Below are 12,326 nucleotides of genomic sequence, written 5' to 3'. Positions count from 1 at the left end.
TGCAAAAATACAAAACAAAAGATAAACCATAAACTGCTGTAGACTGTAGCTAAGGGCTTCATACAAGGCAGGGTACTGTCAAGTGCCAAAACCCCTGAGTTTTAAGAATGTGCATCTAAAGCCCAGAGCTCAGTTCCTCAGCTAGATGCTACGTTTGGTGCTAGATTCACCTGCTGAGCAAGAGGCCACCCGGAGTTAGCCGATAGCAGCTGCTCGGACCAAGGATGTGCCTCAACTCCCAACTCTTCCCTGCAGTTCAGGCATTTCAACCAAGACTGCAAAGGAGACACATTTGCCAATTTGGGAGTCAGATCCTGGACCCCACATTCAGTAAAGCCAGAGGGGATTCAGAAGTATGCACTCAGCATCCTGCCTCAGAAGCTGGAACAGTACGCAAGAAAGACCTGGAGATTCGTGGAGCAAGTACGCTACGCACGTGGGGGACATGCTTCTGCAGCTTAATGGTTAGAGCACCAAGGAAGAGAGCCCCACGTTCCAGTCCGGGCTTTTAGGGTTGTTTCTGGTTTTATCACATAACATTGATGTAAAAATATACAAGTGATCCATAAAATAAAGATCACATTGTCCAAATGAGCATCTTAACTATCAAGCTGTTGAGTTGAGCTGATTCTTGCTTGTTTTCCTTCTGGTCTTGTGACTCTTGCATCGCAAACGTGAGCACAAGGCAGAATTTCTCATGCCTATTTCTTTCAGGTGCTTTCTAATTAAGACAATCAGGGCTTGCAATGTTTGTGGTTTTTAATAAAAGAGCTGGAATAAGTATTTATTTTTAGGAGCCAGTTCTTTCTTTGGATCTGGCTGTAAGTGCCACACGCGGGAACAGTGACACAGAAAGAACAACTTGTGTAAGTCACATACACCATCTTTAAAAAAACCATAGCTGCTCATTGCCTTTTAAATTTATTTATATTTTTCTACAGTTGTATTGATAGTCAAAGGAGTTTGCTTTTCACAGCACATATTGCTATGTTTAAGAAGCGCTCTTACAAATTCTCAATCTGGTACCTCAAATAAAACACTGAGACACAAGTCCCTTGAACCCCAAAGTTGTTCATCCTTCTATTTACTCCTTCAGCCCACTAAAATGCCAGGATATTACTCTCTGCCAATTTCTTATAACTTAAATATTAGAATAACTGCTCAGTGAGCTTAGAAGCGGGCGGTGGTATTATTATGTCACCGCTTGGAATTTCAGGCTGCCTCGCTCAGAAATGCCCCGCAACTTTTGTGTCTTCCTGCAGGCAGGCAGGCAGGCAGCCCTCCCCGCCGGCGGGGCAGCCAGCCGCACCACCCCAGCACCCCCAAAATCCCCCAAACCCAGAGCAAGCACAAGCTCCTCGCACGGCCCCCGCGGCCGAAACCCTGCGGCGGTTTTTCACCCGCAGCATTTTTTTCATCCAGACCGAGAATTTAATCGCTCCCAGTATCGCAGAAGTGCTCAAAACGCCCTGGGTGCCAGGACGCGCACCGAGGGGCACGTCTGGCCCTCCCCGCCCAGCACGCCGCGCCGAGGTGCGATGCGGAGCTGCAGAGGACACCCGTCTGCGGGGCTCGGAACACCCTCGGCCACCCAAAACGCCGAGGCGGGGGATCCCGGTAACGTGCCGGCCGCCGAGGCGCTGGCGGGGCGGGGGGGGGGGGGGGCGCGGGCGCTCCCCTTCCCGAGCCGGGAGGGATGCTGCTCCCCCGGCGAGGGAGCCGGGCATGGGGCTGCCCTCGCCCCCGCCCCGCACAAAGGCGCGGCGGGGCCCGACTCGCCTCCCCGGTCCCGGCTCCCCCCCCGGCGCCGCCTGAGGGACCGCCGGCCCCGGGCAGGGGCATCGCCGCCCCCCGGGGCAGAGCCCGCGCGGGGACCACCGCGGCGGGGCCGGGGACCTCGGGGCGGGCGGGACGGCGAGGCGCTCTGCAGACAGGTAGCTCCCTGCTAAAATGGAGGGAGGAGAGAAACGCGGCGCTCGCCGGAGAAACTTACCGGAGGAAACCGACGAGCCGGACAAACTGGAGTTACTGGATGCGGCCATGGTCCCTCCTCCTCGCCCCTTAGCTGCGAGCCCCGCGTCGGTCCCCGCTGCTGTCCGGCCGCCGCTGCCGCCAGCCCATCGCAAAGTGCCGGAGCCGCGCCGCGCCGAGCCGCCGCCGCAGCCCGCGCTCGGCTCCCCGCGCCGCCGGGGAGCGGGTGGCGGCGCCCCCCCGCCGAGGCGCTGCCGGCCGCTCTCCGGGGCTGGGCGAAACCGCTCGGCAGGTCAGGGAAGGGGCCCCGCGGCGCTGCCAGCGCCGCTCCGCGCCTGGGGAGCGGGGCTTACCTTGTGACGGCGACGGGAGAGCCGCCCTGCCAGCGCCTTCCCGCGCCTCCTCCCTTCCCTTCCCGTCCCTTCCCTTCCCCGCCTCCTCGCGGGCAGCGCTGACAGCCCGCCGGGGAGACCCGCCGCCGCCGCCGCCGCCGCAGCTCCCCTCACGCACACAAAGGAAGCGGCGGCGCTGCCGGCCGGGCTGCCGGCCCCGGCTGAGCGGGCAGGGTGGGTCCCGCACGGGCGAGCCCCGGCGGCGCGGCAGCCCCGCCGAGCGGCGGCCAAGCCCCTTTCCGGCCGCCGCCGCCGCCGCCTGGCACGGGGCTGGCGGCGAGCGCGGCTCCTGCCATGTGCCGGCGCCCGTCCCGCCTCGCCCCGCGGGGCGGCAGCGCCTGTTGAGCGCCTGGGCCCGCCGCCCCCCTCGGCGCTGCCGCAGCCCGGGCTCCGCGCTCGGCTGCGCCCCGCCGGCCCTCGCCCCCTCCCCCGGGCCGCCGCAGACCCCCGCCGCCGCGCAGCTACGGCTGGAGCGGGGCTGCGCACCTGGGGCAGGGCTTCGCCCCCCGCCGCCCTTTGTCCGCCTCCTTCCTCGGCGGGTCGCCCTCCGTCCCCGCGGCTCTCCTCCTCCCGCCGGCCACCCTCCCACCCTCACTTTTCTTCCCTTTTTTTTTTTTTTTTTTTTTTTTTTCCCCTTCCTCCCGGCATCGGTTTTCAGCAGGCCAGCACCAACACCGGGCTCTCCCTGCCAGGTGCGCAGCGGAGGCCGCGGGCGCTGCGGGGCTCCGGCCCGGCCACAGTTGGGGCCTCCCCCCCCCCCCCCCGCGACGCCCCCGGGCCCGGCAGCTCTGGGGGGACCCGAGGGGTACCCCCGGGGCCGGCTGCCAGCAGCCCAAAGCGGGCACGGCGGACCAGCCTGGGCCGCTGCCCCGTGTCTTAATGGGCAGGTGGGAAAGAGGAAGCGCCAAGAAAGCATCACTTGGAGGCTTCCTCCTCTTGACTGCCCTTCGTGTTTCCTTCGCGGCGCTTTATCGCCAGCCAAAGCTTCCATTTCATTTTATTAAATGAGGGTGAGAAGGCTGCGGGAAGGTGGTCAGCTGCCATGCGGCTGTCAAAAGCCAGTGGCGTGGCAAAGTCTTGCTGGCACGGGGTCTGTAAGAAGCCTGCTGCCCATTTGCCGTTATGATTTAGGAAAGCCTTCCATGTTTTCGTAAGAGAGTCTGTAACGCGAAGTTACTTCAGGACGAGCAAGGCAGCGCATTAAAGTTTCTTTGGCAAACTGAGCCTTACCCACCCAGCTACACAGCGTCTCAAACGAGTGTGCAAAACCGCCTGCCCCCTGCAACCCGCACCCGGCCGCCTCCCCCTTCTCCCAGAGCCAAAACACAACCCGGGCTCCCCAAGACCCTCCAGTCAGTTCCCATCTTTTTTTTTTCCTCGGGAAAACAGGTACCGAGACCCCCTCTAGCGGCAGAGACACCGGTAGCAGCGATCCCCGCAGCCGCGGCGAGCGGGGCCGCCGGGTCCCACACCCCCCCGTGGGATCCCTGCCAGGACCTTTAAGGACGCGGCTGAGGTCAACTTGCTTTTCCAGGTTTTATTTTGTAATGCCGGCTTGCTCCATATGAGAAGGAACGAGCTTCAAACCAAGCTTTAGTGCTAACTCTTCCTAATCTGAAAATTGCCACGTGACAGACATAAAAACAGCCCAGGCGTGTCGCTGCTCTTTGGCCCAATATTTCATGTCACGCGTTTTGAAGATTGGATGCTGAGAACAAGATGAGAACAGCAGAAAGTTATTTTATCTTCTGGATTAGGTCATAAAACCAGGCTGATCCCTGGGATGTAGGACAATACTCTAGTAATACGGTAAACATCGCGATTATACTGGTAAATTGTCCACTTACAGAGTACATGATGTTTCAAAGTGGTATTCGCTTGCTTCCTACATGTTCGGTTTTTCTGTTCCTCCTGCTATATTTTTCTAATATTTGCCTCCTTGCAGTCTGTTACATCTTCATTTTTCCCTCCATGATCTAGCACTGTCTTGCCCTCGTGTCTCTCCAGCAACTGTCGGAAACCTGTCTCCTATGATCAGTGAAATACGGTGGTGTTAACAACACTGGCAGAATCTGCAGGGAAAGAGGTAAATAATCTAGAAGAGAGAAAACCCCCTTACTCTGCTGAGACTTTACAGACAGAAAAGAATTTTCATAATTAATTTTCAATTATCTTTGCAGCTATAGATCTGGATAAAGCAAGAGAGGAATTTCTTCAAAGAATGACTACTCCAGGTATTCTAATAATTGCAAATGAAGTATTTTCTGTCCAAAGTCAGTGAGTCTGAACATGTCTGGTTATGAACACATATACCTTTGAAGGACAGGCAACTGCTGATAATCTTTGTGGTAATAGCAGGTATGAGGTTGTGTAATCTCAATTTCCACAACATTGAAAGGTACATTAATAAAGTTAAGTGAAAGGTACTGTAGATTAAAAGAAACTCTTTCACATTTCAAGACAGGATGGCCTTTTTCTTGTTAGTAGCGAAGAACATAAAAGCCATGAAATTAGAGGGGAAATTACTAGATCAAAGGGGAAGCAAATTTAAAAGAAACAAAAGTAGCCTTGTTATCTGTAAAAAGTGCAAAGTGAAGCCACTGCAATCAAAACTCAGTTCTATTTTATAGACGCTGTGAACAGATTCTGTCCTAGTCTAATTTGTGCAGAATCCGGATTTATACTTTACTAATAGTGGAAATACTCAGATAACAAGAATAAACTTTAAATTGTAAACTAGATACTCTCTTTGATGTAAACTATTCCTGGGCTTTCCATAAGTATATGCTTTATATAAGCCTGATAAAAATTTTCCACTTTACACTCCCTGTGGAACTAAATGTAGTGCCTGCTTGCACAATATCTGCACTTTTCTGAGAAGTCCCAGCTTCCAAAAGTTTTGAGGAACTCAGAAAAATCACATTTCCCTGCATATGACCTTAGAAACCCCCTATGGATGGACACTGCCATTGACATTAACAGTGACTTGCAAAGGAAAAATACCAAACAAATGCTTTGTATTACACATGAGAAAGATCTGAAAGCTTTTCTGGTTTTCATTCCTGGGGAAGACTCCTTGAAGATTTCCTTGCTTCTAGATTGGTTCAATGCAGTTTTTACTGACACAGTTTCAATGTTTGGGTTTTTGGGTGGGGTTTTTTGCCTTTTTTTTCTTTTCTTTTTTTTTTTTTTCATGAAGAGATTAGGGAATCTGTCAAGGAACAAAAATTGAACAAACCAGTCTTCAGTCTATATCTAAATTCCAAAGAAGTGACTGCCTGCCTCATGCTAAAGCCCAGCTAGCAACACAATATTTGAAATAACAATAAACTCACTGCAGAAAGAGGCCGTTGTATTCCAAAAGCTAACAGATGTGGGAAGCCCAAAGTAATAGTTGGAAGATTAAAGGAACCCAAAAGCATTGCTGCTTGTTTCCAAAGAAATCTATGAAAATATCTAAAGAGTTTCTCCAAACTTCCAGTGTATTAGGTTATTTCTGTATCCTAATCATCCACTCTCATACTTCTGCATGGTAGGATTCCTATTCAAGCTAGAGCTTACACACATTTTGTTCTCCGAGAACCAAAAATGAGTAAATACCATGAAGTTACAGCAAATAATAAGTCTTACAACCCAAGACCTATTGAACCCAACAGAAAACTAAGCGAAATTACATTTGGAAGTAACTCTCACAGTGTAATTCTGAACCTGTTGATGTGTAGGTACATGCACAATTTCATTGTCGTGTGTACTCTGCTGGAACAACATATTTTGCTAAAATTATGGGTATGAGCAGGATGAGGACCTGCATTTGGAGAGCCATCGGTGCAAACCATAGTGACTTTGACAGCTGAGGACATGTCTGTGCTGCTTTTGTGCTATGGAGTGGCCCCTGGAGTGGCCTTGGCTCCCCAGCCAACTGGTATATACTGGTTTGTGTCCTTATTTCAAAACAAAGGCTCTGCAGAGCAGACAGGCCACCTGCCTACTGCACAGTCATTAGTATCCTAGCTAATTTGTAATGACTTTGTGAAGGCAAGGCAAATCCTAGCTGATAAATAGGTTTTTATGTTCCCATGTGATAAAAGCAAGCAGAAAGTCACCCTTACCCCGGACAGCAGGATGAAAACCTAGAAATAACAAATAAAGGAAAGCAGGCAGAACTGCACTGCTTTCCTTCAAGAAGCCAGATTTTTCCCTTTTGACCAAATTGCTTATTGCATATCTAAGTATCCACACATATTTAACATCCTGGTTTCCTCTCATTCAACTTTAGACATAATAGGCACTTTGCCTGTGGAGGCAAAGACTTCTGCTTAGAATTTCTTTCATTTTACTGACTTGGCAGAATGCTTCCTGCTCAGAAGAAGAGATCTGAAATACAAGTAAAGATGAAAAAAGAACAGGTAGGTCACTAGATAGGGCCTGTAGCGACATGAATCTCTGCATCAGCCTGGCTTACTCAGTCTGAAAGAAGTTCATCTAAGGCAGACAATCATTTATATTGCTATCTTCCACCTGTTGAAGTCTCCGTTATACAGGACCCATTTCATAACAGCCTTCCTAAAAGAATCTTCCCCAAAATCAGTGTGCCTTGAGTCTCCTCAGCCGTAAGCCCTCCCCATCCCGTACTACAGCCAAGCTTCATGGTGACTCCTAGCAGCCAAGCCTCTGTAGATGGCTGCAGTACAATCCTTAAGGCCCTTCTGGTTTTGCAGTCATGGCATCTCAGATTGTTTTTATGCAATCTGGCATAATCCGCTGTATCTGACTGCTGGGTTAATACAGCAGAGTAGTGGTGACCTCCTCTGCGCCATAAACCTGGTGGAGAGGAGAGGAGTTTGAAACCTAGTTAGCAAATTTATTTCAGGACAAAAGTTGGCATTTATTATATCAGTGTGAGTGTAGCTAGCTTGGCGAAAATGCTGGGTTTTAATTAATTATGCAAATTAGAGGAAAGTAAAGATTTTGGCCCACTGCTTTGATTATGTAATAGGTATAGAAATATAAATGTTCTGCACAAGACAGCAAGACCTATGACACAAAGATTTAGTGTTGTCAAAGACCTAAAATGCTAATCCTTCCTTTGATGTTTATATTGCTTAGCTGGAAAGGGAGGAAATGCATTATTCATTCTTTGATGCTATGAAAGGGAAAGGCCTTTATAAGCAATATATAATCCATATTTATATAGTTGCCACTGTACTTGGAAATTTACTCAATATAAGCACAAGCCATAATAAGAAAAATAAACCAAAATATCAATAAATAGCAGACGCACACTGTATTTGGGTATGAATAAATTATGTGAGTCATAATGGTTGCAACAGCAGGTGGTGGTGTAGTTCAAGACTCTCTGTGATTTCTCACATTTTTCCTCATACTCCAAAGAGGAATGTTTGAGACCCCTAAGACCTGGTGCAATTTTTAGCTCTGCACCTTTAATTGGTGAACAAACTAGAGGTATCTATTGAATTTTATTAGCTCTGCAAAAAACCTACAGCAAATAGGCTGGTCATCACTTGTGAGTGCTAAATCTGCTGCTATGACTAATTTATGAACATTCATCCTATTTGTCCTTTCATCTTTCTTCCTGTCTCATACATCCTATTTTAATTAAATCTCAGATTGAGCATTCACTGGGGCAGAGAATTTCCTTGTTATGTTGTTTTCAATTTTTTTTATACAGTGGAGCTCTAATCTGTAATTGGAAGCTGATAAAGACTTTGAAATTACTAGAGTCAACTATGTAACTGCCATTAGACCTGATCTGAAAAAAAACCTGTGCAGAAAAATTTCTGGTGAAATTGAACTTCAGTGTGTTTTTCCTTTCTTAATAATAAGCAGCAAGTTTCAAATCTTTCACCTTAGAGAACAGAATTTAAAAGTCAAAAATACTTGCAGTATAGTTCTGCTTTACATCATGGTCAAGCTTTTACTTTGGAACATAACAGCATTTTGTTTAAATTTTTCCAGGGATGAAACCCAAGACTACTAAATATTTAAGCAGATATCTAATCTTTTACTGAACCACAAACACTCATAATTTTGGACAGCGAAGCCTTTTGTTGGTCCAGGCAGAAGTATCAGACAAGTACAACATATATAGGACAAGAGGAATTTTCTTCATGTTTCTGTACCGCCTTTCTCTGAACAGAATGGATCACATTTCAGTGTGAAGGTCATGTTTGTATAAAAGCTACTCTGAACCCTCTTGAGCACTACCACATAATTTGATATAGATGGAGAGGTGGAAAAACAAGAACAGAAAAAATTTTGAAGAACTTAACAACAATCAGTCTCTTTTTCTGAATGTTCTGATTCTCATGTTACTACATACTAACAAACACTGCATGAAATATGGGCCTACTGGTACTAAACTGAGATTTTCTTACCAAATTGTTCCAAGTAGATCATACTTAAAACGAAACTCCATGACGTACACTGCATAGCTTTTATTAACCTTTGGTCTTTTATCTAGACTGATATTTAATAAATTCTTTTCCTCATAGTTCAACATTTCCTCTTTCTTGAACCTACGGTAAAGTCATCATGTTGAATTCACAGCTTCCCAATTACCATGACAATGCAGTGATATCAAAGACTCAGCTTTACTCTTTCATTAAGATGGAAGAAAGAGCGGGGCTCAGAGCAGAGCTGTTTTAACTCTTCTGTCATTTTTTTCCTTGCATGTGAATTATATGCAAACCTATGAAGATTTAAGTAATTAATTTCTTTTCTGTTCCAGCATCCTCACTGCATTTCTTCGTACTGACAAATTTTGGCTAATGGATTTGTTTGACAACTGTTCAATGCAAAAATGTATTTGGATACTCAAAATTCACAAATAGTGGTGGAGCTGCATGATTTGTTATCTAAGTCATGTGTTATGAGCCTTTAGAAATGAAATCGGCAGTTGTCCAAAATAAATTTTATTTCAGCTACAGAACTGAAAATTGTGTTCAACAGACTCTTGCAAAAACAAAGCTTTGCTCATTTATTTGTCAAAAGTAAATTAGTCAAAATATATATTTAGAAGTTATTTACTTCAGATGTTCATGAATTATTTATCTCAATATTTCCCCTGTTTAACTGTGATACCAGATTCTCTTAATTAGCTACAAATATTTTAAATGATAGAGGGGCAGCTATTAGAGGAGAGATCCCATCTTAATGTGTTTTTAATTTATAAATGTTTTCTGCCCCTTCATAAAATTCTGTCTGGAGGTAATTTTGTGTACTTTTGAATTTACTAATATAGGCTGGGGTAGCCTCAAGCTTGGCTGTTTTATTCTTAAATATGTTCAGATATGGATGCTCTGCATCACATATGTAAACGGAAATCCTACCAGCCATAATGGTTTTGCAGTTGGGTTCTTTTTTCTTCATTTATAGAATCACAGGTCAAATGTAGAGATTTTGGATGTTTCATTGGACCAACATACCATTCAGCTATGTAATGCAATTTGCTAAAGGCCTACTGATATTAAGCATCCTAGATTCGAGATGAAGGCATTTCTCTTCTCTATGGTTTTACCTAAGATAAAATCAATATATGGCTCCACATTTGTCCCTTAATGCTTGGACTGAAACCTTGCCTCTGCTTAAGGCAGTAATAGTTTTTCTCACTGACTTCAAAGAGGCCAGTGTTTCACCCTTCATTTCCCTGCTGGATACTGCTTTTCCCTTTAAGCTACCATGTATCATAAAAAATGATGTGCTTTGGAAACTATAATGCACCACAATAAAAATTGTAATGCCACAAGGCAATGTCAATATATATTTTTATGTAGTAGTGGGAGGAGGAAATAAACCAGGAGAGACAAATGTTCCTACTGACAAAGTTCAGAGTTTTTGTTGTATTTATAAATGAAAATACATCCTTTCAAGCAATAACCCCCCCCCCACACACACACCTGCTTAGTACCATTCCACCAAGGGCAGCTGTCAGGTAAGCTCAGGTTTACTGACAAATCTATTCTTATCATTTCTCAGTTGCAAAGAAGGTTAGAAATGGGATCTTGAGCTCTAATGGGTTTGTGAGAAAGGGGCCAGTATCAAAGAAGTTCTGCAGTTCTTCGGTATTGAAGAATGATCCTGGGAAATCCTACATTTTAGTAAGTTTAACTTTATTCTAAGATATGGCATCATGGATTACCTTGCTCATTGTGTTCAGGTTTCCCAAGCATCTATATTCTGCCTGAGATCCTTTGCTGTAGTTTTAAGGATCCAGTCCAAAATATATAACGGATGATACGATGGAGTTCTACCAAAAAGTTAAAAATAAAACTGCCTGTATCCTGCAACAAATTCTTGTCCAAATTCCCAGGAAAAAAAGATAAGCTTTGTCTCGGATTCAGAACTGGATAAAGTTATCTTGTATGCAGACAATAAAGAGTTCAGATCTATAGAGACACCAAGCAGTAGGGACAGGAGCTCTTCAAATTTGGGCTGTTGGCCACTTTTGATTTCCTAAGTCAGGTCTATTTTAAGTATGTGAAAGCTCTGACCCTGAAGGGAAGGCCAGGTCTTGGTCCTGGTGCAGTTAAAACCAAACCTTCTTCAAATTCACTATCATCAAGGCCTCCCCCTGTGAAATTCCCAGTAATACTTTGATGAAATCTGTATTTCTAAACCTGTTATTTGTGAATTTGGGGGGCATATTTGGCCTGTAAGGATAAAAGCACAACTGAGGGAACATTTTAATGAAAATGTAGTAAAGCATACATCTATACCATAGACAGTTTGCTATTAAAAAAAAAAAAAAAAAAAAGGTTTATACCATAAATAGAACTTTGCTAAGAAACTATCTAAAACTGACAACGGAAAAAGCTGACAAAGTGAACCAAGACGAAGTGAAGTCTCCAGTTTAAAATCAGCATCAGAGGTAAACAACAATACCAGGAAGGGAACGAATGTCTCCTGATAGTCAAACCAGGAGCCTATCCATAATACTTGTCATAGCTCTTCTCTGGTTTGTTTCTGGTTGCGTTGGTTTGTTGGGTTTTTTTAAGGAAAAAAGAATGCTTGATTAAGCTAATTATTTGGCTTACTCTATTTGGTGCATAATTAACTCAATACTGAATACTCATTTTGCATGTTATATAAAATCAGCTTAAGTGGGCAGGAAAACATTCAGAGTACAAATGAGCTTTCATCAATGACTGACGATCCTATTGTCTGTGATTCAAAAAGAAAGTAAACAGAGGTGCCCATGCCCAACCTGCCTTTCATTCCACAGATATAAAAAGAAACCAAAACCTTGGAAGTCCTGCTCTCATTATTACGATGACATTTTGAAACATGTAAAAACATGGGGTGAAATGCAAATTCTAGGGAATTTTATCAGAGGTGAGTGCCTCAAATGATATGACTCTAAAATTGCACATTAAAATAAAGATAAAATCAGATGAAAGATATGTAAAAGAGCCATAAATAAGTATCTGTGTGTAAATAACATTAATACATCATGAGCTTAGCTGGACAGAATAGGGGCTGTAAATGTGTTAAAGATGATTTGGTTCAATATTGCAAGTTCTTGGCTACAAAGAACATACAGTGCAGGATTTCAAGACCTGGGCAGTTCCCCAGGGAATGCTGTGAAAAGAAAGTTGGATGTCATTCAGTTAAACTCCTGCTGTGAACACCAATAAAGAGATGACCTTTTCAGGCTCTGCAGAGGTCCCATTTAGCCGTGGTGGCTTTGCCCAAGAGCATTAGGAGCACTGCGTTCTCAAAACGTTCAGAAAAGGAAGGGAAAGAGCTCCACCACAGGAACAGCAAAGTATTTGCATGTCTTCAGAAGGAAAAGCCTCAGAAGAATGAAGAATTAGGTGGAATTACTTGCTAACCATCAACAACTTATATCAAAGTTTGTCCTGAAAAGAAAATGGAAATGCCTGGTACAAATGTTAAGGATGAAGTCAAAGCACTTCCCTCTGTGGGAGTGCCACTGGGCAGCTG

At 45.3% G+C, this 12,326-nt stretch overlaps 1 protein-coding gene across 1 annotated transcript in view; it reads right to left on the bottom strand.

The window, feature by feature from the left end:
• The window catches only part of CHN2 (chimerin 2), a 172,864-nt gene extending 170,792 nt beyond the window's left edge, over positions 1-2,072 (bottom strand). Inside the window, exon 1 of the mRNA XM_075728238.1 lies at positions 1,994-2,072. Within this exon, the coding sequence (XP_075584353.1) occupies positions 1,994-2,042 (49 nt within the window). The 5' untranslated portion in view covers positions 2,043-2,072. The remainder of the gene's footprint in view (positions 1-1,993) is intronic.
• Positions 2,073-12,326: the final 10,254 nt, after the last annotated feature.

Source organism: Pelecanus crispus, chromosome 2 (assembly GCF_030463565.1).
Source record: "Pelecanus crispus isolate bPelCri1 chromosome 2, bPelCri1.pri, whole genome shotgun sequence".
NCBI lineage: Eukaryota > Metazoa > Chordata > Aves > Pelecaniformes > Pelecanidae > Pelecanus > Pelecanus crispus.
This window is presented reverse-complemented; position numbering and strand designations above follow the sequence as displayed.